The following is a 26,695-nucleotide window of genomic DNA, read 5'->3' as shown; positions in this document are numbered from 1 at the left end:
AAGTAACTTTCCCCAACACTGCTTGCAAACCCAAAAAAATATGAACTCGTAAACGAGCATAACATGGGCACTTTAAACTCAAATGCTGATGTTGCACACCGAGTCGTATGCATTTTTTCGTATTCGTCATTCAGTGGCTCTGAATTGTCAAAACACCTCTAAAAAATGCTGAAATGCCAAAAATCGAATCCGATCTGATTTTTTTTATGACGGATGAAAGTTTCGGAGGCAGTGTGTAAGCGTGATTGACATAACGTGAGGTCGTATTTATTTTTTAACGTGTGAGAATTTCGGACTCCGTGTGCAAGGACCTTATAGTGTGTGTACCTGTGAGAGCTCAGGCTGGGACAGGCCAGGCTGGCTCATCTGTGAAGGCTGGCTCATGGTGATGTAGCCCTGGGTCAGAGGGCCCTGAGAGAAGGGCTGGGACACCAGATCCTGACTGGCCTGGCTGCTCGGCATGTTGGCCTGCCCACTGCCATGGTTCCCCGTGCCACGGTTCCTCTGGCGACCTCCACGACCCCCGGCCTTTCCTTTCGGAGCACCACGACCTGTAAGCAGCGAGGGAACCGATTAATATCGGGATTTTACTATTATTAAAATTCTAATATAGCTTTGAATATTTTGAATTGGCTTTTATTTTAATAGCTTCCATTAAAATGTTTTATTTTTAAGTAATTTTGGTGTGTTTAAAAAAATACATCTAAAGGGTTTTTTTAGATCGATTTTTACTTCAGTTTTCTTTTTTTTTGTTATTTAAGCACATCGAGTTAAACTAAATATTTTAAATTAGTTTTTTTTAAAAATATTTTCCATTTTCTTTTTAGTTAAAAAAAATTTTAGCTTTTTTTTATGTTAATCAATCATTTTTATTTTAGCTTTTAGTACATCATGATTAATAAAAATGAGACATGTTTTCTTGGCAACTAGCTGAAATAAAATATATATTTTTTAAAATATTTTATTCGTTAGCATTTATTTTATTTAAAGTAACATTTTTTTTAATGTTTTTATTTTTAGTTAACTATAATAGCCATGATCGTGATCTGATTCTGCTTCACCTCTTATTGCTCTATTCACTATGGTATTCTCCATCTCTTTTCCAAAGGCCAGTTTCTACACTATTGTGGAATTGTTTTGAACAAAAAAAAGTCCACTTATAACGTTAGTCAATGTTTCCTTCTCAGAAACAGTTGTAATTGAGTGTTTCTGGGGTTTTCTCTCACCTGCAGCGGGTCCGTTCACCTGGCCCAGGTACCCAGGCGGAGGCATGGGCGGCATGACAAGATTGAATGGGATGGGAATGTTCATGGAGCCCATAGGGTTCGGTCCGGTCCCGATCATGCCAACCTGATCATGGGTCTGGAAGTACATATTAGATGGACGACCTGTAAAGATAGACAATGAGTTGCAAATTACATTTCACAAAATAAACATTTAAAAAGCAGGTTCATCATAAAAACAACAGATTAACACAGGAATCATTTGGTTGATACTTAAACTAACCCATTAGATTATATTAGGGATGTCAATTTACAAATATTCCCATAATCGGTCATTGTACAAACCTCTTAATCAGAAGCAAGGTGCGCTAGCTACTAAGTTATCACGTTACTTAACTTGCTTAACTAACACAAAATAGGTGTTGTTTTAAAGCTTAGAAGCTTGGCTTTACAGTGAATATATATACAGGTCCTTCTCAAACAATTAGCATATTTTGATAAAGTTCATTATTTTCCATAATGTAATGATAAAAATTAAACTTTCATATATTTTAGATTCATTGCACACCAACTGAAATATTTCAGGTCTTTTATTGTTTTAATACTGATGATTTTGCCATACAGCTCATGAAAACCCAAAATTCCTATCTCAAAAAATTAGCATATCATGAAAAGGGTCTCTAAACGAGCTATTAACCTAATCATCTGAATCAACTAATTAACTCTAAATAGCTGCAAAAGATTCCTGAGGCTTTTAAAAACTCCCAGCCTGTTTCATTACTCAAAACCGCAATCATGGGTAAGCCTGCCGACCTGACTGCCGTCCAGAAGGCCATCATTGACACCCTCAAGCAAGAGGGTAAGACAGAGAAAGAAATTTCTGAACAAATAGGCTGTTCCCAGAGTGCTGTATCAAGGCACCTCAGTGGGAAGTCTGTGGGAAGGAAAAAGTGTGGCAAAAAACGCTGCACAACGAGAAGAGGTGACCGGACCCTGAGGAAGATTGTGGAGAAGGACCGATTCCAGACCTTGGGGGACCTGCGGAAGCAGTGGACTGAGTCTGGAGTAGAAACATCCAGAGCCACCGTGCACAGGCGTGTGCAGGAAATGGGCTACAGGTGCCGCATTCCCCAGGTCAAGCCACTTTTGAACCAGAAACAGCGGCAGAAGCGCCTGACCTGGGCTACAGAGAAGCAGCACTGGACTGTTGCTCAGTGGTCCAAAGTACTTTTTTCGGATGAAAGCAAATTTTGCATGTCATTCGGAAATCAAGGTGCCAGAGTCTGGAGGAAGACTGGGGAGAAGGAAATGCCAAAATGCCTGAAGTCCAGTGTCAAGTACCCACAGTCAGTGATGGTCTGCAGTGCCATGTCAGCTGCTGGTGTTGGCCCACTGTGTTTTATCAAGGGCAGGGTCAATGCAGCTAGCTATCAGGAGATTTTGGAGCACTTCATGCTTCCATCTGCTGAAAAGCTTTATGGAGATGAAGATTTCATTTTTCAGCACGACCTGGCACCTGCTCACAGTGGTAAATGGTTTACTGACCATGGTATTACTGTGCTCAATCGGCCTGCCAACTCTCCTGACCTGAACCCCATAGAGAATCTGTGGGATATTGTGAAGAGAAAGTTGAGAGACGCAAGACCCAACACTCTGGATGAGCTTAAGGCCGCTATCGAAGCATCCTGGGCCTCCATAACACCTCAGCAGTGCCACAGGCTGATTGCCTCCATGCCACGCCGCATTGAAGCAGTCATTTCTGCAAAAGGATTCCCGACCAAGTATTGAGTGCATAACTGAACATAATTATTTGAAGGTTGACTTTTTTTGTATTAAAAACACTTATTTTATTGGTCGGATGAAATATGCTAATTTTTTGAGATAGGAATTTTGGGTTTTCATGAGCTGTATGCCAAAATCATCAGTATTAAAACAATAAAAGACCTGAAATATTTCAGTTGGTCTGTAATGAATCTAAAATATATGAAATTTTAATTTTTTATCATTACATTATGGAAAATAATGAACTTTATCACAATATGCTAATTTTTTGAGAAGGACCTGTATACAGGGAATATGACTTTCACTTACCAAGTGCCTTTAAATTTGCTGACATATTAAAGTGCTCTATTTTCATAGTGTGAAAAAATAACTGCTTTACATGAAAATGTGATGTGAAAAATCATTGTAAGATAGACTTGTCATATATCGTTGAAATACAGAATATAACAAGCATATTTGTTTCAGTTAGAGACCAAACTATACCAAATACTAGATGATGTTTTGTAATTGATCGTCAATTAATCATTAGCATCTCTACTTTATATATTAACCAACAAGAAGAATAAGAGCTTTATTCTAAATAAGAAACTATATTAATTCATTGGAACCATAGTGTCTTAATGAGCAATGGCTTATTCAATTCAAATTTATTTATATAGCGCTTTTCACAATGCACATCGATTCAAAGCTGCTTTATAGAAAATGCATGAGTCCACATTTCAATTTACAGTGATCTGTTATCAGAGGTGACGGTCTTAAATTATTTATTTCAGAAATGTACATATACAAAATCACAGTTAGCTAAAAATGTACTCATTTAAACAATGTAATAATTTAAGGCAGAAACAATGAGCTCATTGAAGGAATTAATTTTGTTAACAAATGATTATGACAATATTAAGCTTATGATCATATTCTCACCAGTGTTGCTGCGGTCATACACAGAACCAGGAATCATGGCCTCTCTCGCATCATACATGGCAGTACTCATGAAACGTGCTCCCTGAAACACACACACAATTCCACTATTAGGAGGATTTTGCTACTTATGCGTGTTCTGGTTCTTCCTTTGAAATGTATTGGTCACTTTGGGAGTGATAATATAAAAATTAGATGTTACAGATGCAGTTAAAGTCCCCCTGTGGTGAAAATCCAGCTATTAATGTTGTTTATATGTCTATGTGGTGTTTTTAATATGTTTCAAGACAAACCATGTGTAAATTCTTAAGTCGACAGCATTGCTGAGTATTTTCTCCTTAAAACTGCAGTGAACCAAAGACAGTCTCAAAAACACGCTTTGAAATCGCTGGTGTTTCTGACGTCACAAACTACCTTGTAACCAATCAGATCAACGTGTGATCATCAACGAGTGGATCTCTGAGCTGAGTGAGTGGAGGCGGGCGGGGCTCATTTGCATATTCATAGAACTGTGTATACTAAATCAGGGAAGGGTGTAGAGTTAGATTCAAGCTATTATAAGTCCCAAGGAAAAAACAATTAAATGTCATTTTGGTGATCAAAAATGAGTTTTAAGGGATAAAATGATTGACTACAGGGGGACTTTAAGCACTTAAAATTCTTATTTCAACTTTATTCCAGCTTTGCATGCATGCATGCCATGTACATAACAGACTATTTCTGAGCCAGAGGAAATCTTGATATGTAGTCTATACTCACAGGGTTGATGGTGTTGACCAGCTTGCGTGGTTTGCTGAACTGCATGAGACTCTCTCTCAGGTTGTTGAGCGGACCCTCCACCAGAACCTTCTGCTCCTTGTAGTAATTCAGCAAGTGGTTCCACAAAGGCTGCTTGGACAGAGCCTTAGGATTGCCCACAATGATCACGCCATATCTGTACACATACACACAAAATTGTGCATATAATCAGAGCAATTCTCCTACATTATTTGCAACCAAATTTTCCTTCTCACTCAAATTTTCCTTCTCACTCAAAGTCTGCTGTTGTTACCTGGCTCTGGTTAGGGCCACATTGAGACGACGTGGGTCGTTCAGGAAGCCGATGCCCTGGTGCTCATTAGCTCTGACACAAGACAGGATGATGAAGTCCTTCTCTCTGCCCTGGAACGCATCTACACTGGCGATCTCCACCTCCTGTAGACACACAGTGGTCAATACATCACTGAATGCTGCTGACTGTGTGCCAAACAGCCATTAATCTACAGCCCTGTGTCTCTATCTAATCATCTTTTAGCATATGCAAGGAAATGGTCTATTCTTCTCATCCTAAGTCTAAATGTAAGAATCGGGGTCCATATTTACAGAATTCTTCTTAAAGGAGCATTTCACCCATGGGAACATTAATCTTCATTGAAAGTGGGTCATATATGTAGTCGAAATGTAAAATAAATTTCGAATTTTGTGCCTTCTTGAAGGAGGAAAGACAGACAGTAACTTTAGGGTGCATTTGTATGAAAGACAACAACTCCCACAATGCACCACACTGCACAGCTCCACAAGCCACTCCCACTAATCCAGAACAGCGCCTATGAGGTATCCGCCTATCAGAGAAATCACTCTTCCGTCTACAAGGCTAGCTACCACCAGAGCTTGAAATTCATTTCACACAAAATTTCTAGTTAGTTGGCGAACTCATTAGTGAATTACTCCTCGTTTGTATTTCTTTCGAAATGGTGAATTATCGCATGGAACCGAGATGTTCAGTCAGAACATATGCGGTGCAAAACTAGGATGGTTCACATCACAACACAAACGTCCGTGTCCTTGTCTGATTCAGAGATTTCGTCCAGGAGAAATTGACATCATTGAAATTCTTTGCAGCAGACAGACTCTATCTCTGTGTCTGTACGCGCACAGTGAGAGCACAGGCACCATCAGTCCGCCCCAGCTCGAGCCAACTATTGCGGCTCGTAAAAGTACTCACGAACTTTCAAAATGATCTTCTTCGATATTATATTGAGTACCTTCCGCCATTGTCGTAACTTCACATCTGGCTCCACAGCGCCTGCTAGCTTAGCTTCCAAACAAGATGGAGGATATTGTTTTTAGTTTCAGAAAGTGAAGTCCCACCCAGTGATCTGTATTAGGTCTGTAGTGTGAGTGGGTCCCACCCCTGGGAAAAATGAGGAACGAGTGTTTGTAGTCTCAACCCCTCTACAAAGATATGGGACTTCCTGCTTAGAATGACGCAAAATGATGATTTTTACATCATTATAAGCAGGAACTGCAACACTGAAATCCTTATTTCTCCCGTCTCAGGGGAAAATGACGTAATAATGCACGACCATTAAAAAACTATGACTGGGTTTCTAACAATACAAAGCTTAATGCAAATGGGTGAAGTGTCCCTTTAAGAAAGAAGTAAAGATATATCCAGTAAGAAAAAGCAATTCTTAAAAAATTCTCAAATTTTGGTAACACTTTACTGAGCCTTTATGTATAATGCATTATTAAGGTATGCATTATGTACGTTATAATGCATTATATTTTTTCATAAATAATTGTAATCAAAATTAAAATGAATTATAATATTCACAGATTCCTTGTTACATCTAAAATTGGTTGTTTATAAATGCATTATACTTTCTAAAGGTGTATTATAACTCAGGGATTAAAGTGAAAAAAATTCTTCTGACTGAAATTTTTTTTCAGGCCAAGTCATATTCCATTAACTTTATTTAAATAGTCGAGACCAATAGCGTTTTAAGGGGAGATGTTTTAAACCGCTTTAATATTGCCAGTTTGCGTATTTTAAAAGCTATTTTAATCTATGAAAAAAAAATTACTTAGCTTGACAAATAATCAACCATCTACATAACTTTTCAGTGCATGTTTTTATTTATCTTATAAGACCAAACAATGCTAAATTATATTAATATATAGTTTGTTTCATGGCAAATCGTTTTGGCTGAGGGCAAAGTGAAGTTTCATAACTTTATATATTTAGGCTATTTAACTTTAACTTGTTAGCCTATTAGAGAGCTGACTTATGTTTGACTGAATTGTTTTATTGCTTTATTTCTCAATGTATAGCTTCTTATATTAGGCTACTTATACTTTTATACTGGATATTATTGATCATTAAAACTGACATTTAACAAAAAAGCGACAGGGTTGTGTAATGTTATATATTCTAAAATACAGGTCCTTCTCAAAAAATTAGCATATTGTGATAAAGTTCATTATTTTCCATAATGTAATGATAAAAATTAAACTTTCATATATTTTAGATTCATTGCACACCAACTGAAATATTTCAGGTCTTTTATTGTTTTAATACCGATGATTTTGGCATACAGCTCATGAAAACCCAAAATTCCTGTCTCAAAAAATTAGCATATCATGAAAAGGGTCTCTAAACGAGCTATTAACCTAATCATCTGAATCAACTAATTAACTCTAAACACCTGCAAAAGATTCCTGAGGCTTTTAAAAACTCCCAGCCTGTTTCATTACTCAAAACCGCAATCATGGGTAAGACTGCCGACCTGACTGCTGTCCAGAAGGCCATCATTGACACCCTCAAGCAAGAGGGTAAGACACAGAAAGACATTTCTGAACAAATAGGCTGTTTCCAGAGTGCTGTATCAAGGCACCTCAGTGGGAAGTCTGTGGGAAGGAAAAAGTGTGGCAAAAAACGCTGCACAACGAGAAGAGGTGACCGGACCCTGAGGAAGATTGTGGAGAAGGACCGATTCCAGACCTTGGGGGACCTGCGGAAGCAGTGGACTGAGTCTGGAGTAGAAACATCCAGAGCCACCGTGCACAGGCGTGTGCAGGAAATGGGCTACAGGTGCTGCATTCCCCAGGTCAAGCCACTTTTGAACCAGAAACAGCGGCAGAAGCGCCTGACCTGGGCTACAGAGAAGCAGCACTGGACTGTTGCTCAGTTTTGCATGTCATTCGGAAATCAAGGTGCCAGAGTCTGGAGGAAGACTGGGGAGAAGGAAATGCCAAAATGCCTGAAGTCCAGTGTCAAGTACCCACAGTCAGTGATGGTCTGGGGTGCCATGTCAGCTGCTGGTGTTGGTCCACTGTGTTTTATCAAGGGCAGGGCCAATGCAGCTAGCTATCAGGAGATTTTGGAGCACTTCATGCTTCCATCTGCTGAAAAGCTTTATGGAGATGAAGATTTCATTTTTCAGCACGACCTGGCACCTGCTCACAGTGCCAAAACCACTGGTAAATGGTTTACTGACCATGGTATTACTGTGCTCAATTGGCCTGCCAACTCTCCTGACCTGAACCCCATAGAGAATCTGTGGGATATTGTGAAGAGAAAGTTGAGAGACGCAAGACCCAACACTCTGGATGAGCTTAAGGCCGCTATCGAAGCATCCTGGGCCTCCATAACACCTCAGCAGTGCCAGAGGCTGATTGGCTCCATGCCACGCCGCATTGAAGCAGTCATTTCTGCAAAAGGATTCCCGACCAAGTATTGACTCTTGAGTGCATAACTGAACATAATTATTTGAAGGTTGACTTTTTTTTTTGTATTAAAAACACTTCTTTTATTGGTCGGATGAAATATGCTAATTTTTTGAGATAGGAATTTTGGGTTTTCATGAGCTGTATGCCAAAATCATCAGTATTAAAACAATAAAAGACCTGAAATATTTCAGTTGGTGTGCAATGAATCTAAAATATATGAAAGTTTAATTTTTATCATTACATTATGGAAAATAATGAACTTTATCACAATATGCTAATTTTTTGAGAAGGACCTGTATATAAAATATTCTTTATATATTTTACTATGCATTCTCTTGTATGTGTACATGCATAATAAAATAAAACGATACAACCCTGTCTCTGTTTGTTAAATGTCAGTTTTAATGATCAATAAGGTTTCATATTTTTAAAATGAAAACAAAAAGAAGCAGAGTTGTGTTTTATATTTCGTGTTGTTATAAATATATGGAGTGAAGATAATCAATGTGCGTTGCCTGAACAACATTTGTGTGGCCATATAGGCCTAATATGTTTATAATAATATGTTCATTTATAAATGAAAAGAGGTGTTTTGTATATATTTCGTTTTATTGTTGATGAAAAGAGGCAGAGTTGTATTTTATACCATATTTCGTTTTATTGTTGCCTAAAATATACATAAAGAGATGACCGGAGCAGCCAGAGCGAGCTGAGTGACGCGATCAAGAACGCCGCGGTTCCGTTTGCAGAATAACCGGACTCTCGTCTTCTCGTCCTCGGGAGTTCGGTTCTCCTGAGTCGAACTTGGCAAGTCCGAACTATCAAGGACGCAAGTCCGAATTGCGTATTGGTATTGAGAAACGGCCAATATTTTACCCGCGTTCTGTTTTCAATCATGCGCCGTGCACGTTTGCGATGACGTAATATGCACGCAAACGCACCAGGGTTCGAAATGCACTCGGATTCGGTCCGCAGCTAACCAGCTGTAGCCTGACATGCACTTCTCCAAAACTAAGATTAATTGAGTGAACACGGAGCAGTTTTTCCGTGAGCGGGAATTGAAAACCTGGACTGGACCGTAAGCAAAGTGATTACAGAATGTTAGAGTGGAGAGAGGAACGTGCTTTCGCTCCAATCCAGGCTTTATCACATCCCCCTCAGCAGGGTGAATACACCTCGTCTTTCCTTAATTTAAGACTTATTCAAACTAAAATTAAGACATTTATCACACTATTTGAGAAATTAAAGCCTATTTACAGCCTTTACATGATGAAAAGTGAATTTAAGACATTAAGGACAGACGGGAACCCTGCAACTGACGGAAATCCGTCATAGACTCGCTGCAAACAGAAATCTGTCGTAGCGACGGAGAACTTTAATCCCTGATAATAGTAGTTGCAATTATTCATGAGACCATGCAATGCATAATTAATGCATTTTTATAATGCAATATATATAAAGACTTTAAGTAAAGTGCTGCTGATTATTTTTAAGAATTAATTTTTTTAATTTATTTTTTAAAGAACATTAAGAACTTAAGAATTTTTTTGGGAATACAAATTATTTCTAAAGTTATTAAGTCAGAAAATAAGAAGGAGATATCATTTTAGATTTTTATTCTTAAAACTATTTAGTGAATCCAGCCCCAGAACAGATTTGGGTTCAATAGCTTGGGCTGAAATCCATCTGCAAGCATGTTTAAAAGTGGTTTTGACTTTGTACCTGGTAGAGTTTGGTGTGCAGTGAGCCGCTGAACTGCATGTACTGCACCAGGTAAGAGCGCTGGCCCTCGTACGGCGTGATAATGCCAATCTGATCAGGTTTGGCTCCGGCTTTCAGCAGACGGGTGGTGATCTTCTCCACATTAGCAGCTTCAGTCCTGAAAACAGAGATATAATTTTATGAGACAGACCCTTTGAATGAGCTTTATCTAATGCTGGTAATGAGCATTTATGAACGAGCTTATGAATTTTCAAAAGTTTCTGTTATTCCAGTAGTAACATATAACCAGACTTCATCAACATAAAATTTGTTCTGCTTTGCATTTGATTCAGGCTAAGAGCAGCATATTTTTACAGGAAGCAGTCAACTAACTGATATATTTAAAAAAGTCAGATTGAAGCGTCTCATTTCAGACAGAATTACTATAACATGATCCCGTTCTTTACTGAGGTTGAAAATTATATTGTGGTCCAAGTAATTACCCTTTAAGTAATTTAAACAGGAATTGCTATAAGATTAACACATAATGATTCAATCCCCCAGTGAGCAAGACAGGAGATGTATTTTGTTTTATTTTATTTGAAATATTCCATTATGAGACTTGCAAACTTAGCCAAATTTGACCAGTGACTAGACTCACCATTCCAGAAAGGGCATAAAGTCTTGCTTGTTTTGAGAAAGCTCTTGGTATTTTTGTGTGCAATGTGCATCAGATATTTGTGATGCATGTCTTTTGAGAATGGGATATCACATGCAAATACCTGTTGAGATAGGAGGTGCCAGAGCTTGCGATCTCCTCCTGACCCTGAGTCACGTAGAAAAACATGGGCTTATCCGGCTGAGGCCACTGGAAGTCAAAGCCTTTCTTGATGCGATCAGCTGAAGAGCAACAAAACATTATTAAATGTGGCGATACAAATACTTTGTTTCAATATACTACCAGTCAATAAATACAATTTAAAATAACTTCTATTTTAATATATTTTAAAATGTAATTTATTAAAGCTGAATTCTTGGCAGATTAATACTTTTTTAAAATGTATTTGTTTAATATGAATGTTAAATGTTACAAAACTATTTGAGAAATGTTACAAAAGATTTAAAATAAACGCTGTTCTTTTGAACTTTTTTTTCATCAAAGAATACTGAAAAAAAAACCCAAAAAAAAACACGTTTCCACAAAAATATTAAGCAGGAAAACTTGTTTTCAACATTGATAATAATTGAGCACCAAATCAGTAAATTAGAATGATTTCTGGAAGATCATGTAACAGTGAAGACGGGAGTACTGATGCTTTGCATCACAGGAATAAATTACATTTTAAAATATATTAGGCTAAAATAGAAAAATATTTTACAATATTATTGTTTTTACGCAATTTTTGATCTAATAAATGCACCTTTGGTGCACAGAAGAGACTTCTATCAAGACATACATTTAAAAAATATCTTAATTGTGACACATAGTGTATAACAAAACAATTCTATCTATTATAGCCAATCTAAAATTAACCAGATCGAACTTAATGCAACCGTCTGTGAACTATACGCAAAGCGAAAATAACGTACCGGCAGTGACCCCGTTCTGCAGAGAACCCTCATAGAAGATATTTGAAGGGAAGGCGCTGAGTGCCGGGTGCATGCGGTACTGCACCTGCAGACGGATGGGTCTGATGCCCAGAACCACCAGCCTCTCAAACAGAGACTGAGAAAGACCTGCTTTAGCCGCCTTCTTGCACATGACCACAGGACCCAACTGACAGTGGTCACCCACCAGAATCAGCTGTCAAAGAGAGAGCACAGTATAGTTACTACTAGAGAAAATATACACTTGCATACAAGAGTCTCTACAAAAATTTCAAGAACCGTATTTTCCAGAATATAATAAAATGTAAAAAATGTAATCTCTGAAACCTGCTCAATTTATATTCCAAAGCGACTAACACATTTCAATTAATGTTAAGCACGCAAAGTGCAGACACATATTTATATAAAAGTTTAATTTCCACCTTTTGTCCAATTTTAATCCCTATAATCCCATCCTTTAATGTGGTACAGTAGAAAAACACTGTATATGAGATCATTAATGATCTTCCAACAAGTTAATTGTTGGCAACTTAAAAATGACTGGTCTGTGCATTTGTACAGAAATGTTTTATCTCATAGGTTTCAGTTATCATCTCTCCACACATTCAACTTTAACACATTCTTTCAATTGTGACCCATATCCGATTCATGCGTTTACACTTGACATAGATCTGAAACATCCCGCATGCTTAAAGGGGGTTCTTGCACAGATGGACGAACGCGAAATATGCTTGATGCTAGCTATGTGATATATGCGAAGTTCGCCAAACATCACCATGATTTTGAGGCCGAGGATGACGAAAAAGGCCATCATTGCAGCCTGCGCATATGCTTCAGTTATTGTGTGCGAGAGAGATCTCAGGACTGGTGGGAACATACAACACGATCTCATGAAAGTGCTTATCTATAGCATGAATTTTATTTCTCGTGCCATTCATACGCAAAAAATAGTTTTTGCGTGCATGTTACGCATTGTAAACCCCTTGGGTAGGATTACGGGCGTGGAGTGCGTGTGTATTACACGTCATTAAGTGCGTATCATATGCATTTTTGGCGCATAAATGGCACGAGAAATAAATTGTGCTATAGATACGCATTTTCATGAGATCGTGGCGGGCTCATATGCACACGAGCAAAAAATCGGAATTGGGTAACATTTCATGGACCTAAGGCACATCAGGTTTATTTGCATAGTGCGTTTCCTATGCTTGTTGTCTTTGTTATGTTGTGGATTAAGGGGGAACTACAAAGCATGTTTATAATGCTTGCAAATCTTTAGTTTTATGTACTGATATTTTTAATTATTTCCTGAAAATTACCTGTTTGGCCCCGAGCACCACGGGCACCATGCACTCGGGCTCCGTGGCCTGGGTGCTTTCATCGATGAGAATAGACCGGAACTGCATCTTTGCCAGACGAGGGTCACCCGCACCCACACATGTGCAACAGATCACATCTGCGTTCTGAGAAAGTAGAGAGAATGAGATGTTAGCAAGCCTCTATCACGGGGTTGGCTGATAGATCATGTCATGTTAGGGGTGTAACGGTACACAGTTTCATACTGAAACATTTCGGTATGGGTCTTTCGGTTAGGCACGCATGAGTACTGAATAATTGCAGCATTGTTTAACAACTGAATGTGCTGAACTTTTGCAAATGCATCTGACAAAATAATGGAAGGGAAAAGTGCATTATCCATGTTGTCCTAAATATATGCATTCTTGCTTACGTGCTTTATATTACACACTTCAAACTAACTCAAACAAATAAAGCGGCATGCCCTCCTGTCAGATATGTTTTCCTCGGCACATAGCTTATATCTTATGGTTGTATCCTTATATGTAAATGTTAGAAATTCAGGTATTTCTATTCAGGTAATACAAGTATTTCTATTTTGCCTAAGGGCTTGGCCTGATAGACAGCACAAAAGAATGGAAGCTCAGTATGTATGAAGAGTGTTGCGGAATATTTTAAATGCTTTATTTAAAGTTCAGTAAACCTCTTTTTCATAAAAAAAGGCGGTTTTATGTTGTGTTTTTCCCTCTGCTGTACCGTAAACAAACCAAACCTCGACTTAAAAATGACAGTTCTGAATGCATGTCGGTTTTGGTGTATCGTTACACCCCTAGTGCATGTTAAATAGCAGCACCACACAAAAACATGCATAATTGTTTTCCAATGCCTGCAGCATTAATATAAATCACTGAACATCCCACTTCAGACTCTAGAAACGCTTACTTTCGCTGTGAAATATTCCAGCATTTATGTCTATCTGTGTTTTAAAGAGAACTCAAGACATGTACCATGAGCAGCTCTCTCTCTGCGGTTCGTTTGAGAGCTCGGTAACGTTTCTCATCAGAAGACGACAGCTCGCCAGTTTCGTCCTTCAGCTGCTGCAGTTTCTGCAACTCAGGCATGCTGTAGAAATGACAGGCAAATATTAATCCTTTTAAGATCCGACACATTGTCTAACATCTACATATGCAGCATTCAAACTGAAAGGGTCATTGCTGGGTTAAGGGTTGTGGATTTTGAAAAACACTAAATCTGAGCAATAATAATGGTAATGCCAGCCTTACACCACTTAAAGCGCAAACAAATATAAGGTCTAATAGTGCATTTTTTTTAAATCTTAAACTCAGTGAGAACAGAAATGTCTGTACCTGTCCATGTTGCGGATCTGATTGTGCAGAGCCAGGAAAGACACCGGTGAATCGATGGCCTCACGACTCTTAGCGCACAGACGAACCACTTTCAGCCCCGTCTGATGGATCTTCTCTGTTAGCTGGTCCACTGCGATGTTACTCGGAGCACAAACCAGCACTGGACTAAAAAAATAATAATAATCAGAAGTTGAAAAAGATGAAATCAGATATGCATTTATTGGTAACACTTAACTATAAGGTTCATTAGTTAATGTATTTACTTACATGAACTAACAATGAGCAATACATTTGCTACAGTATTTATTAATCTTTGTTAGTGTTAGTTAATAAAAATACAGCTGTTCATTGTTTGTTCATGTTAGTTAACAGTGCATTAACTAATGTTAACAAATACAACCTTTCATTTTAATGACGTATAAGTAAATGTTGAAATTAATATTAAATAAGATTAATAAATGCTGAAGTATGGTTCATTCTTAGTCACCAAAATGACTTTTTTTTAAAAAAGTCTATGAAAATATGTTTTTCCTGCTTAAAAATGGCTTGAATGTAACTCTACACTCTTGCTTTATGTAGTATATGTGGATCCATGAACATGCAAATTAGCCCCGCCTCCACTCACAGAGATTCACTTCCTCAACTTTGCTGTAGTAAACACTGCACAAAGTCAAGCGGAAATACAGGTTTCATTCAACCATAAATGTTTGTACTAGAAAATTATTCGGAAGAAGTGGAAGAGCGAGTTATACAGGCTCTTCTACAAGTTGATGTATCAGAATGGTAATGCATTTTATGTATCGCTTTCTATGTCAGACACAAAATGGTAATAGACATGACTAGCCTTTGGCTAGCCTACATTACACAAAGCATGTTCCCATTCGCCATCTCAGAGACAGCTTTGAACGCTTTGAACGTCAGTGGAGAAAGGCATTTAGTTCATCATAATATACATAATACCCAATCTATTGTTAAATGTAGCCGATTTTTATGAATTTGCACATGGTTTGTCTTAAAGCATATTTAAAAACACCACAAGGACATACGTATAAACAACATTAAAAACTTGATTTTCACCACAGGGGGACTTTAAAATTCAACATTTACTAATACATTATTAAAATCAAAATTTGTCTGTTAATATTTTTTATTGGACCAGAGCTAACATGAATAATGCACAGTTGTATTTTCATTAATTAAAGTTAATAAATACTGTAACAAATTACTCATTGTTAGTTAACTCATTAAATAACATTTACTAATGAGACCTTATTGAAAAGTGCTAACAAAAATAATAATAAGGTGACAATACATTAATGTTAACTAATGAACCTTATTGTAAAAACTAACATGTGCTAACCATGAGCAATCCAGATGTTACTGTATCTGTGAATCTTTGTTAACGTTAGTTAATAAAAATACATAATTGTTAGTTCATGTTAGTTCACAGTGCATTAACAAAATTTTAATAAAGTGTTGGTAAATGTTAAAATTAACATTAACAAAGATTAATAAATACTGTATACGTGCAGTTTATTATTAGTTCATGTTAACTAATGTTAACTAACGAACCTTATTGTAAAGTGTTACCAATAATAAGGAAATAATTCATATTTAAAAATCGCAATCTAAATTTTTAGCAGAAAAATCTCAAATAGATTATTTCCAGCCCTAGTATTATCATCCAAATTAACTCATTTCATGTTGAAATTGTATAACACATTGGAAATACACAGAGGCATTTATGTCTAGCACTACCGTGAGAGGACGTGTCTTACCCATTGCCCTGTCTGGCCAGATGATAGACAATAGTGGCAGAGGTGACAGTCTTGCCGGTTCCTGGAGGCCCCTGGATCAGACTGAGGGGTCGCTGCAGTACCGTCTTCACAGCATAAACCTATATTGTGCCAGTGAGTCAATGAGTTTCAGAAGTCAGGTCAAGTCACCTTCATTTATATATATACAGGTGAAACTCGAAAAATTTGAATATCGTGCAACAGTTCATGTATTTCAGTAATATAAATTAAAAGGTGAAATATATTTAGTATACAGAATATAACTATATACATATGCATGATTATACTTTTCAGAGGGCCGAAATTTCTGTATTTAAAATCCTTTTTTTTATTGATTTCATGTAATATTCTAATTTTCTGAGACTTTGAATTTGGGGTTTTCATAAGCTATATGCCATAATCATCAAAATGATAACTTTTGCACGATATTCTAATTTTTCAAGTTTCACCCGTAGCTTTTAACAATAGAGATTGTTTCAAAGCAGCTTCACAGTGATAATAGGAAATTAAAGTCACAGAGATTGTTTTGGCTTTACAGCTGCAGCTCTAGAATAAAGTTATTGTCCAGCTAAAGTTAGTTTTGATTAATCCACTTCCGTTGCAAAGATCATTAGATATTAACTTAGGGGCCGCTAACGCGACACTGTTTTAACTGAAAGCAGAAAACGTTCAATGTTTTCTGGCCGTTCATTTGCACGACAACAGTGTTTGGTGGCTCGAGAATGCAAACTTCGAAATGGATTCCAAGGTGCAAGTTTTGAAAAATTTAGAAAAACGTTATCATCTCCGTGTAAACTTCAAAAACGTGAATAAACGGTGACGGCGTGCACATGCATATTACGAGTTTAATGTATAGGTATACGCATTTGAATATATATGTGCGCAGGCGCATGGTCTTTCTTTACAAAATGACCTCACCAAATTACTTGTCTGGTCTGCCGAATTTTTTGTTGTTTACGCGGATCCACGCGAACTGGAATCATTTTGATAATGTTTTAGCTGTACAGAGGTAAAGGGAAGGAGACTAGTTGACACTTCAGGACTGCGTTGCAGTACCGTCTTCACAAAACCTATATTGTATCAAAACTGGAGTTTCAGAAGCTTATAGTCAAAGGGCCGAATGAGGTGAAGGGGAGTTTGGGAAGCTCTGTACCTGCGAGTGGTTGAGGTCTGGCAGGCCCTGCGCAGTGAAGCGTTTGGGAAGCTGGCATTTGATGATAACGTCCTCCACCTCATGACCCAGCAGCTTGTGGTAGATGTAGCCAGACACAGAGGTCTCATCCACAGCAAACGTCTTCAGGGCGCTCTGCATTCTTCATGACATGACAAACAAAAAGCTGAACTTCACATCCACTAGGCTTACAGATCATTAGACCACATCAAGTAATAGCTCATCTGAAAATTAAACGGTTTCCCACATTCAATTACAAATAATCAGGACTAAAGGTATCAAGCTTAAAAAAAAGAAAAAAAGAAAGAAATGAGAGACAAAAGATCCATAAAAATATCATACCAGGAGTACATAAGACTCATGGACGATATATGTATCTAGTAAGGTCATACGATAACCTTTTGTGAAAAAGACAAAACTTAAAGCTACAATATGTAAGTTTTTTCGCCGCTAGGGGTCGCTAACCTCTTACAATAACAAAGGCGAAGGTTGATGACACATTAGCGGAATTATGGAACTTGTCGTCATGCCGATGGATCTAATAATGTTTATGGATGAGTGAATACATTGCTGTTTTTAACATGAATATGGACTGAAGCTGGGCGCGTTTGCTAATGAGAGACAGATATTAGCGCCACACGCGAGTCCCGTGGATATAAAGGAATAAGGACATTTCATTCTATTGAACTACCCGCAAGTGCTGAATTACTACTCACACCGGTCAGTTTATTAGCAGAAGGAAACGTGAGGTAACGCAGCGCTGTTTCACTTGGTCTACACTATCACACTAAACTGCATATGAGTGTGTTGAAAGTTATAATGTTATTCTATGTGTTAGTTTGTTAGCTGTATGAGACTAGCATTAAGCTAGATCAACATTAGAATAACATACTGATCATATTCTAACATTTCATCATGTTGTGCTATATAACATTGATTAGTTTTATGTAAATTTGCTCACCTGTCTAATAAAGTACATGCGAGAGTGGCGTCTCTGTCAAGTCGGAGTTAGCCACGGACGTGGCACACTGATATTGATCCTCGTTTTATTTCTCCTTTTGTCCCAAAGTCTGCTTGCCATAGTCCATAATGTTTGAACGAAACAACAACAGCGTGAGAGTGCCGCTAGACGTAACGCAGTTGTCCACGTCTGTCGTCATGGTTACTATGGCAGTACGACCGAAAACCAGGGATAGCGCGGATATTACATCATTGACAGGCGGCAATGACCAGGTACGAGTCATTATTTCAAATTGGAATTTCTCGGGAATTAAATATCTTTGGGAACTTTTGGAATATTGTAAGTGCACAAATGCAGGAAATATATCACACTGTGCAAGTGATTTTTGGATATTTTATTACAAAAATCTTACATATTGTACCTTTAAGTTAAAATTGCATCTGGCAATCACTTATGATCTTTTGGACAGAAAACTTGAGTCTCCATTTATTGTAATCGCATGCCAGGGTTATTATAGTATTATAAAATACTGAGTGTACTAGACATTAAGTAATTAAATGCCAAAGTAAAAAGATACATTTTTAAAATACTGAGTGTACTAGATATTAGGGAAGCTAGTACACTCAGTATTTTTAGAAGAAAATTAAAAATGTATCTTTTTACTTTGGCATTGATTTACTTACTCTGAATTATGCTTATAATAAATAGTCTCCTATATGTTTTAGCATTTTCTATTAGATGTGTTGTAGCTGATTACTTTTATTTTTGTCCTTCATATGTTTTAGTATTTTATAGTATGTGTTGCATTTAATTTTTTTGTATTTCGATGCACATTTTTTTATTGTATGTGATGTTGCTGTTGATATGGCTATATCATTTTTATGTAAAGCACTTTGAACTGCATTTTACCCCAGAAAAGTCCTATATAAATAAATGTGATTATTATTATGTTATTATTATTATTGTTGTTAACTAAAATAAAAAATAAAAAATTGTGAAATAAAATAACTTTATGTACTAAAGTAACAAATAAAATTTATAAAAAACTTCATAGACACATTTAAAAAAATAAATAAATAAAGAATAAATAAAAGGATATACATTAAAATAGTATCTCAATAACTGTTGCATGGATAAAACCAGTTCATTCTTCATAATGCCATCTACATAAAATAAAAAACATTCCGGTTTGGATCAACAAGTAGGTAGCAAATATGCACTGTATTAATGCAACAAAACAAATGGAAACGATTGAATGGACTGGTGAAAGTATTAAAACATGATAGTGGGACTAACCGGTCAAAAGATGTCGACTTCCAGACGAAGTCCACCTGGAAGTTGTGCGGCACCTCCACAGGTGCACCTGCACTGCTGCGCAGCTCGATGGCAATCTCATCTCCATAATCTGACAAAATCTCGGTTAAAGAATCATCCGTATGATACTTTTGTACTTGTAAATCAAAACAGTGATTTTTTCCTTATATAAAAGGTTAGGTGTTTGCAAAACTGTCACGATGCCAGCGTGTTTGTGAGGATTCTGCTATGCAGTTGTTAGAATTTACTGAGTGGTTTCAATTATGCTGCTATGAAATATACGATATTGTCCCTGATAGGGAAATTTGTAATGGACTCCATAGCCAGCATTTCACCAAAACCGGATATATCAAAAAATTACACCCTATGCAGTTGATAGGGTGCTCTGGGTGGTTGCTTATCAAATCATTAAAGCGGTGGTTCAGGATTTTGGACATCGAACCTCATTTCCAAGTTAGCCTGGGTGTTATTTATCAGTGGAGACAGTTTTCAAAAATTTCCATCCAGTCCTTCCTGTTGCATAGTTCGCCGGCGCTAGGCTAGCGCGAGTCAAAGGTATCTGCTAGCCTGCCATTGAAAACAGTTTTACCCACTCCACAGTACACCAAAAGCAAATAAATGATAACGCCAGACTATCGATGTTAATGTCTGTTGAGAGAATAATGTTAGAATTTTACCATTGTTAAAATTGTACTTTTTAATTTTACTTTGCGGAGGTTTACTTTGCTCCGGTTAGTAGCACTGCGCCGAAAAGTAAACCCAGAACAGAAGCGCACTACAGTCGGGACGTCTAGCTAGCTAGTAGTAGCCTTGAACAACGATGTTGAAACATTCGATTGTAAACGAAGGAATTGTCACATGGTGATATACTCTGCTTCTGTAGTGATGATGTCAGCGGCAGGGAAATACACCTGCGTGATTGTCATGTGGACCGGCTCTCTCGGTTGCCTTAGGTAACTTAATATCACTCCGCCGCTGCTATAGGCTGTGCTAATAAATACAGGGAACAAAGTATAACTATTGCAATGCGATGAAAGGATAGTTGGATTTCTAACATTATTCTCTCAACAGACATTTACATCGATAGTCTGGCGTTATAATTTATTTGCTTTTGGTGTACTGTGGAGTGGGTAAAACTGTTTTTAATAGCAGGCTAGCAGATACCGTTGACTTGCGCAAGCCTAGCACCGGCGAACTATGCAACTAGAAGGACTGGATGAACATTTTTGAAAACTGTCTCCACTGATAAATAACACCCAGGCTAACTTGGAATTGAGGTCCGATGTCCAAAATCCTGAACCACCCCTTTAATCCTAAGTATGAGCAATGTGTGCCTAAGGACATAATCAAAACATAATAGAAGTTGATAACAATAGTTAGTCATTGTGCAGCAGCCAGTTGGATAATCATTGTTGAAAGGATGCTGTCCGGGACTTTGATGACGTGTCCGATTCCTTTCCAGAGAGGAGCCAAGTCTCCTTTATAGCGCAGACAGATCTCGTCTCCTTGCATCAGTCGCATGTCTGATAAAAATCACCACCACAGAGAAAACACTGTCAGATAAACCACATCTTCTGGATTTATGTTCTAATAACAATAATAGAGCTATAAATCCATCACATACACACTACAGCAACACAAACACGCATGCACGCGCACACACACACACACACACACACACTCGGGCAGACATGTCCGTGCACACATCGATGAGGGATGCATGGGACACGGTGTTAGGGATGGGATGGATATGAACCACTGGTAGACACAGAAGATGTTGAAAGTGAATATTACCACCTGAATCCGTCTTGGGCAGAGTGAAATAAGCTATCCGCTTTTTATTCAGTCCCAAATCCCACCTCACAGTAATATTGTCTTGAGTCTGCAGTAAAAAAGAAAAAAAGAAGACAAGCAAAGAGAAAACATTAGCAGCAGAATAAAAACTAAATGTTTCAACACATTTTAAATGCGTTTAAACACATGATTTATTCCACTTAGAAACAACCTCTCTTTACCAGAAAGAAAAGAAACTCATGTACAAGATCACCCAAAAACATCTGAACGTCCATCTATTGTTTTTTCCTTGCAAAATTGCAATATTCTTGTTCCAGAAATAAGTCTCATCCATTTTCTCAACATCATTTTTTTTTTTGTGTGCAATAACGCAATGATGTATAACGTTTCAAGACAGACATATGAACTCGGGATGTAAAGAGATAATATATGCTTCTGCACAAGCCACAAATTAGAGATGCACGATTAATCGTTAAAAGATCCTGTCTATTAAACCTTAGACAAAATATTCAGATCTGCATTGGCGCTGCCACTGATCCAGAGAGAGCAGTTATCATTTATGAAACAGCTTCACAAACAAAGAAATAACAATACTGTGTGGTTGAAAAGTTGTTGCAAATATTCAAATCATCACAGAAGATAAAAATTGATAAAAAAAATACTGATGTCTATGGTAGCGATCATGATAAGAGTAAATCACCTTTTAAAAGCAACTCTGCACCCCAAATAATGATTGCATCGATTACACTGAGTAGGTTACGCCAGTAGGTGGCGACATGTGACTGTTAGAAATGTATTTGTCATTGAATCACTCATTCAAGAGATTTGTTCACAAGTAAAACAAATAGTATATGAGGGAGTCATTGAATCATTCATTCAATTTTTTTAATAAATAATTAAATTAACCACTTTTAAATAGTCTGCAGCTAATAACATTTTGTCAGGACCTCAAGTAAATGTTATTTTGTTTAGTTGTCTATTCAGAATCGCGATCACAGATTTTTAAACTTAAAACTAAATCATGCAGCTCTACTACAAATCAGTGTGATTTCAGCTAATTTTTTTTATAAAAATCATGTATACTGAATTAATACTAATACTTAACAGAAATCATCCAAACACTGTCGGCACCGCTATCACAGAAACGGAAATCATGAGCCGCTTTTCCACCGTCGCGCCAACCGTTCTTGTTGCTTAACCGTTCCGATCCGTGCCGATCCGGCCCAGCTGGTACGGATATGGTTTCGTTTTCAACTGTGGGGCTGAAATTGGAGCTCTTTGGAATGTAATACAAATGCGTCAGTCATTGTCTTGTTAACGCAAGAGTTTACAGACCGTACGAGATGTAAATAGCGATTGCGTTATGGAGGGTGTACTATTCAAGTACATTAAAGTTATTAATTTTATTAACTAGTGTTCTTTTATGGGAGGGGGAGGCATTTTATTATAAACTACATTTCTAACCCCTAAGTGTATGCTCACTTTTCATTTTTGCATCACTTGCATATGCAATTTGCATAATTTTGTTGCGAATCAGTTTACACAGCACAAGGAAGCTTGATTTCAACCTTGAATTTAATTTACAAAATAAATAACAAAAAATACATAAATTACAAGCAGAAGCACAAATAAATACAATAAAATAACATTACAAATTAAATAAAGAGTTCTTTAAGGTTTCCAGGAAGGTCAAACGGTATTTAGGTACAGGAATACTACAGAAATTGTAGTTCACTGTATAGTTGAAATATTTAATTGTATAAAATAAGTACTACAGAAATTGTAGTTCACTGTATAGTTGAAATATTTAATTGTATAAAATAAGTACTACAGAAATTGTAGTTCACTGTATAGTTGAAATATTTAATTGTATAAATTAAGTACAGATTAATTTTTCTCGCTATCTTTTGTTCTTTGATTGACATTAATGACACAGACAGCATCAGGTATATTAGGCTGCTGTCACTTTAATGCACGGATCCAATATCACATAAGACACCACCGACTGCGTTTATGTGAATACTTGCCAAGACTGGCCTTTTGACATCATTTTGTGCGTTTCTGACCATTTAATCGCAATAAGCCACGAAAAAGCACTCAGTTTGGCTTTATGTGTGTGTGCTCTAGGGTATGTGCCATCTCTCAGAGATTGCGCGAGGACTACAGAATGCTTTAAAAGTCGTGCATATGATAAACTTTAGTAACGATGCAACAGGCTCGATTGGGCAAAGTCTTTTAACGCAGCGTGCAGCTCGCTTGTACAGATGATGAGGTGATGTGAAGCCATGTTCTCAGTTTGAAAGAGAGAGCGAAGATGCGGCAGCGCTAAATCACTCTGGCTGTTTGTGAAATGACGTTAAACAGAGTTTTCGAATTACTGATTTGATCTGATTATCTGTGTGATTAATTTGCTAATTCAACCAACAAGCTAAATTAATAAATGTTTGAAAGAATTTCCCACCTTATAAGACCTGCAGGAATGAGTAAAATTATGCGCAATACCCGCACCAAAATTCGAGCCCTTTAAATATTTTGCAATAACCTCCAACACATCATATTATACACTTAGAGACAACAGTTTGGTCAATAGTTTTAAATTGCATCCTTATTGTGGATTTGATTAAATCATTCACAGATCCTCGTTTCCTCAAAAGGCATTACATCCTGCGCATCTGTCTTTGTTTTGATTTTCACTTGACACTTGTATTTCAAACACATTTCAAAAGATTAATCTCAGAGCTGGTTGATTTTGTTCATGGCGTAGAACTATTTATTGATTTTTTTTAAATGTCTAAAGAAAATTAATGGAAAAATACTTCCAGAACTAAAAGAGCTGAAAAAATGGATAGGCATGGTTGCGCTCTCTAGTTCACTTAGAAAAGTTAACCAAGCAGAAAATGAAAAGGACTGAATGCCAGTCTGTCAATCAAATCCACAGCAAGACTCAACCCATAGCAATGTGTCAAGGCAATGACATCTCAGATAGTCTGACAACAGATAAAAATTAACAGTAAATAAGTGACTTTCAGTTGATTCGTTACAAAAGTGCAGATTAAAGATGCTAAACACGGAAGCTCAAACATGCGCGTAACTCGCTAGAACAGACCTCATTGGTTCTCGAGCCTCGCACATGCACATTTGAGCTTCTTTTCCTTATAAGGACGGCTGGCAAACCCACTTGAAGGTCCATTATGGCAAAATTTACAGACAGCTGGCGTAAAATAAAGGATCAGGCTAAGGATAGCTGATACCGATCAGTTAAAAAAATGCTTAATCAGGCCCGATACCGATCCTTGAGATCGGCTCAGCTCAGGACATCCCTACACAGGAATAGAGTTGAATAGCAGAAAGGTTTTCATACTTGGGACTCTTTGAGTTTCTTGTCGTAGTCAGCCTCTAGTTTGACCAGCGGCCCAAAAATGTTCTGGTACTGATAGGCATCTTCGTAGCGAAGCAGAACGTGCTGAGGTTCCTCATCCACTCCAGGTTTCTCCAAATCTTCCAGGGTTGCTGTTGGGTTTTCCTACAAACATGATAGAAGATTAGGATGCTCAAAACTACGGTTCTGCATTGTTGCAGTGTTTTCACTCCAGAAGAAAGATGTAGGGATGCACCAAAATGAAAATTCTGGGGGCGAAACGGAAACTTCTAGATGCACTTGGCTTAAAACCGAAACTGAAAATGACTTTAAAATAATTTCTTATTTTAAATTACCTTTTTTAATATAATTGTATTATTATTAGACTTTTACATTAAATACAATCATTTTACTGAATTTAAAAAACTAAAAGGCAATAAAATAATAACCACACTTTTTTTTTAAGTAACACAAAAATTGGACAGAAAATAGCCATATATTAAAGTAATATTAAATGTATATCTATATATTATTCTTCATTCAGTTCTATGCAACAGACTCGGATTTAACAAATTTATTTTTTGACTAATTGTCAAGATAAAGTATAGTCTTAGAAAACTATTATTATCAGAGCATGAGAGCAGGGGCCGGTTTCTCAAAGATAGACTTTAACTATGGCTTAGATATAGTAGATAGTCAGACTTCAGATCGACATCTAAATCAGACCGATGCACAAAGCACTTAAGACTATTGCTGCGTCCCAATTCGCATACTATCCGTCCTAAATAGTATTCGAAAATATAATTAGTACGTCCCAAATCGTAGTATGTTGAAATGAGTGTTCCAAAGATACCCGGATGGTCTACTATATCCGGTCAGAATCCGAAGTGCAGATCGATGCACACTCTAACGGCTAATATTGCTCACAACCCATCGCGCGTTGGACGAGGATTCGGTTAGAACTACAAACACGAGTGAAAAGTGTTTAAAAAAACTACAGACATGGAGGACGCGCGCGAGTCCGGCGGTTATGTAGAGAGATTTAGATAAAGGGGTTTGAGAGATTAATTATCAGTATCTATGCTGACGAAAATGTATTTATTCAATGTTGTCTACATTATATTGCATCTGCAGCAGCATTGTGAACTTTTGTAAAGATATGTTTAGCCATTACCTTCTAAATGCATCATTATATTCAAATTGCAAACACATGAGGAGAGTCTTCGCATGAAAGACCCACGACTGGCAGATGAACGTGCTCTCTGAAACGGTAGGAAATCAAATTCGATTGAATGGAGGATTTTAACTGTGACAGGATGATTGACAGGGCAGTTTACGGTGACTGGATGCACGCGACAGATCTGTCCGTTAAAGATGACGTGATAGTATGTCCCAAAGCTTGCCTACTCTTTTGCTACACACTCAAAAGTATGTACTTTTTCTTCACAAAAAAAAAAGAGTACATACTTTTAGGTCGTAGTATAAGTAGGCGAATTGGGACGCAGCATCTGACTACCTTAAGCAGGACTACACTGCAATGCATTCTGGGTAAAATAAGATAGGCTACTTTTCAAAACAAAAAACATGGCGGATCGAGTAAGCGCCTTCAACCTTTCAGTGCAGTTTACCCCAGCGGAAAATATGTGTTTGTTGGAGGAGTGGCCTATAACAGTCACAAGGACATTTTACTGGGGAAGTTTAGCGGAGAATGTAGTAACATGAAGAAATGTTTAATTTGGAAAAAGATTGACAGTCAACAGCGTTAATCCGACCGTTGAGTTAAAGACGTACAGAAAAGAAAAGTCCTCATTATTATATATGTAGGTTAATGCGGTCCCTAAAAACCCTTTCCCTTCTCATAGCTCTCTCCATAACGTCATCAGCAAACCACAAATTATGAGCCATTTTCCCTTTT

General features: G+C 37.4%; 1 protein-coding gene across 1 annotated transcript in view; it reads right to left on the bottom strand.

Annotated features, from left to right (window-relative positions):
* The window catches only part of upf1 (UPF1 RNA helicase and ATPase), a 39,804-nt gene that overhangs the window by 3,747 nt on the left and 9,362 nt on the right, over positions 1 to 26,695 (bottom strand). Inside the window, exons 6-22 of the mRNA XM_077222116.1 lie at positions 24,784 to 24,945; positions 21,423 to 21,510; positions 21,053 to 21,151; positions 19,611 to 19,719; positions 17,336 to 17,495; positions 16,165 to 16,283; positions 14,387 to 14,551; positions 14,027 to 14,141; positions 13,043 to 13,186; positions 11,706 to 11,919; positions 10,898 to 11,015; positions 10,137 to 10,293; positions 4,975 to 5,117; positions 4,683 to 4,857; positions 3,927 to 4,008; positions 1,227 to 1,388; positions 328 to 551 (exon numbers count right to left, since the gene is read on the bottom strand). Coding sequence (XP_077078231.1) covers positions 328 to 551; positions 1,227 to 1,388; positions 3,927 to 4,008; positions 4,683 to 4,857; positions 4,975 to 5,117; positions 10,137 to 10,293; positions 10,898 to 11,015; positions 11,706 to 11,919; positions 13,043 to 13,186; positions 14,027 to 14,141; positions 14,387 to 14,551; positions 16,165 to 16,283; positions 17,336 to 17,495; positions 19,611 to 19,719; positions 21,053 to 21,151; positions 21,423 to 21,510; positions 24,784 to 24,945 — 2,436 coding nt within the window. The remainder of the gene's footprint in view (positions 1 to 327; positions 552 to 1,226; positions 1,389 to 3,926; positions 4,009 to 4,682; positions 4,858 to 4,974; positions 5,118 to 10,136; positions 10,294 to 10,897; positions 11,016 to 11,705; positions 11,920 to 13,042; positions 13,187 to 14,026; positions 14,142 to 14,386; positions 14,552 to 16,164; positions 16,284 to 17,335; positions 17,496 to 19,610; positions 19,720 to 21,052; positions 21,152 to 21,422; positions 21,511 to 24,783; positions 24,946 to 26,695) is intronic.

The sequence above is a fragment of the Siphateles boraxobius genome, unplaced genomic scaffold (genome assembly GCF_051911475.1).
Source record: "Siphateles boraxobius isolate OS27281-9 unplaced genomic scaffold, OSU_SipBor_1 86, whole genome shotgun sequence".
Taxonomy (NCBI): domain Eukaryota; kingdom Metazoa; phylum Chordata; class Actinopteri; order Cypriniformes; family Leuciscidae; genus Siphateles; species Siphateles boraxobius.
This window is presented reverse-complemented; position numbering and strand designations above follow the sequence as displayed.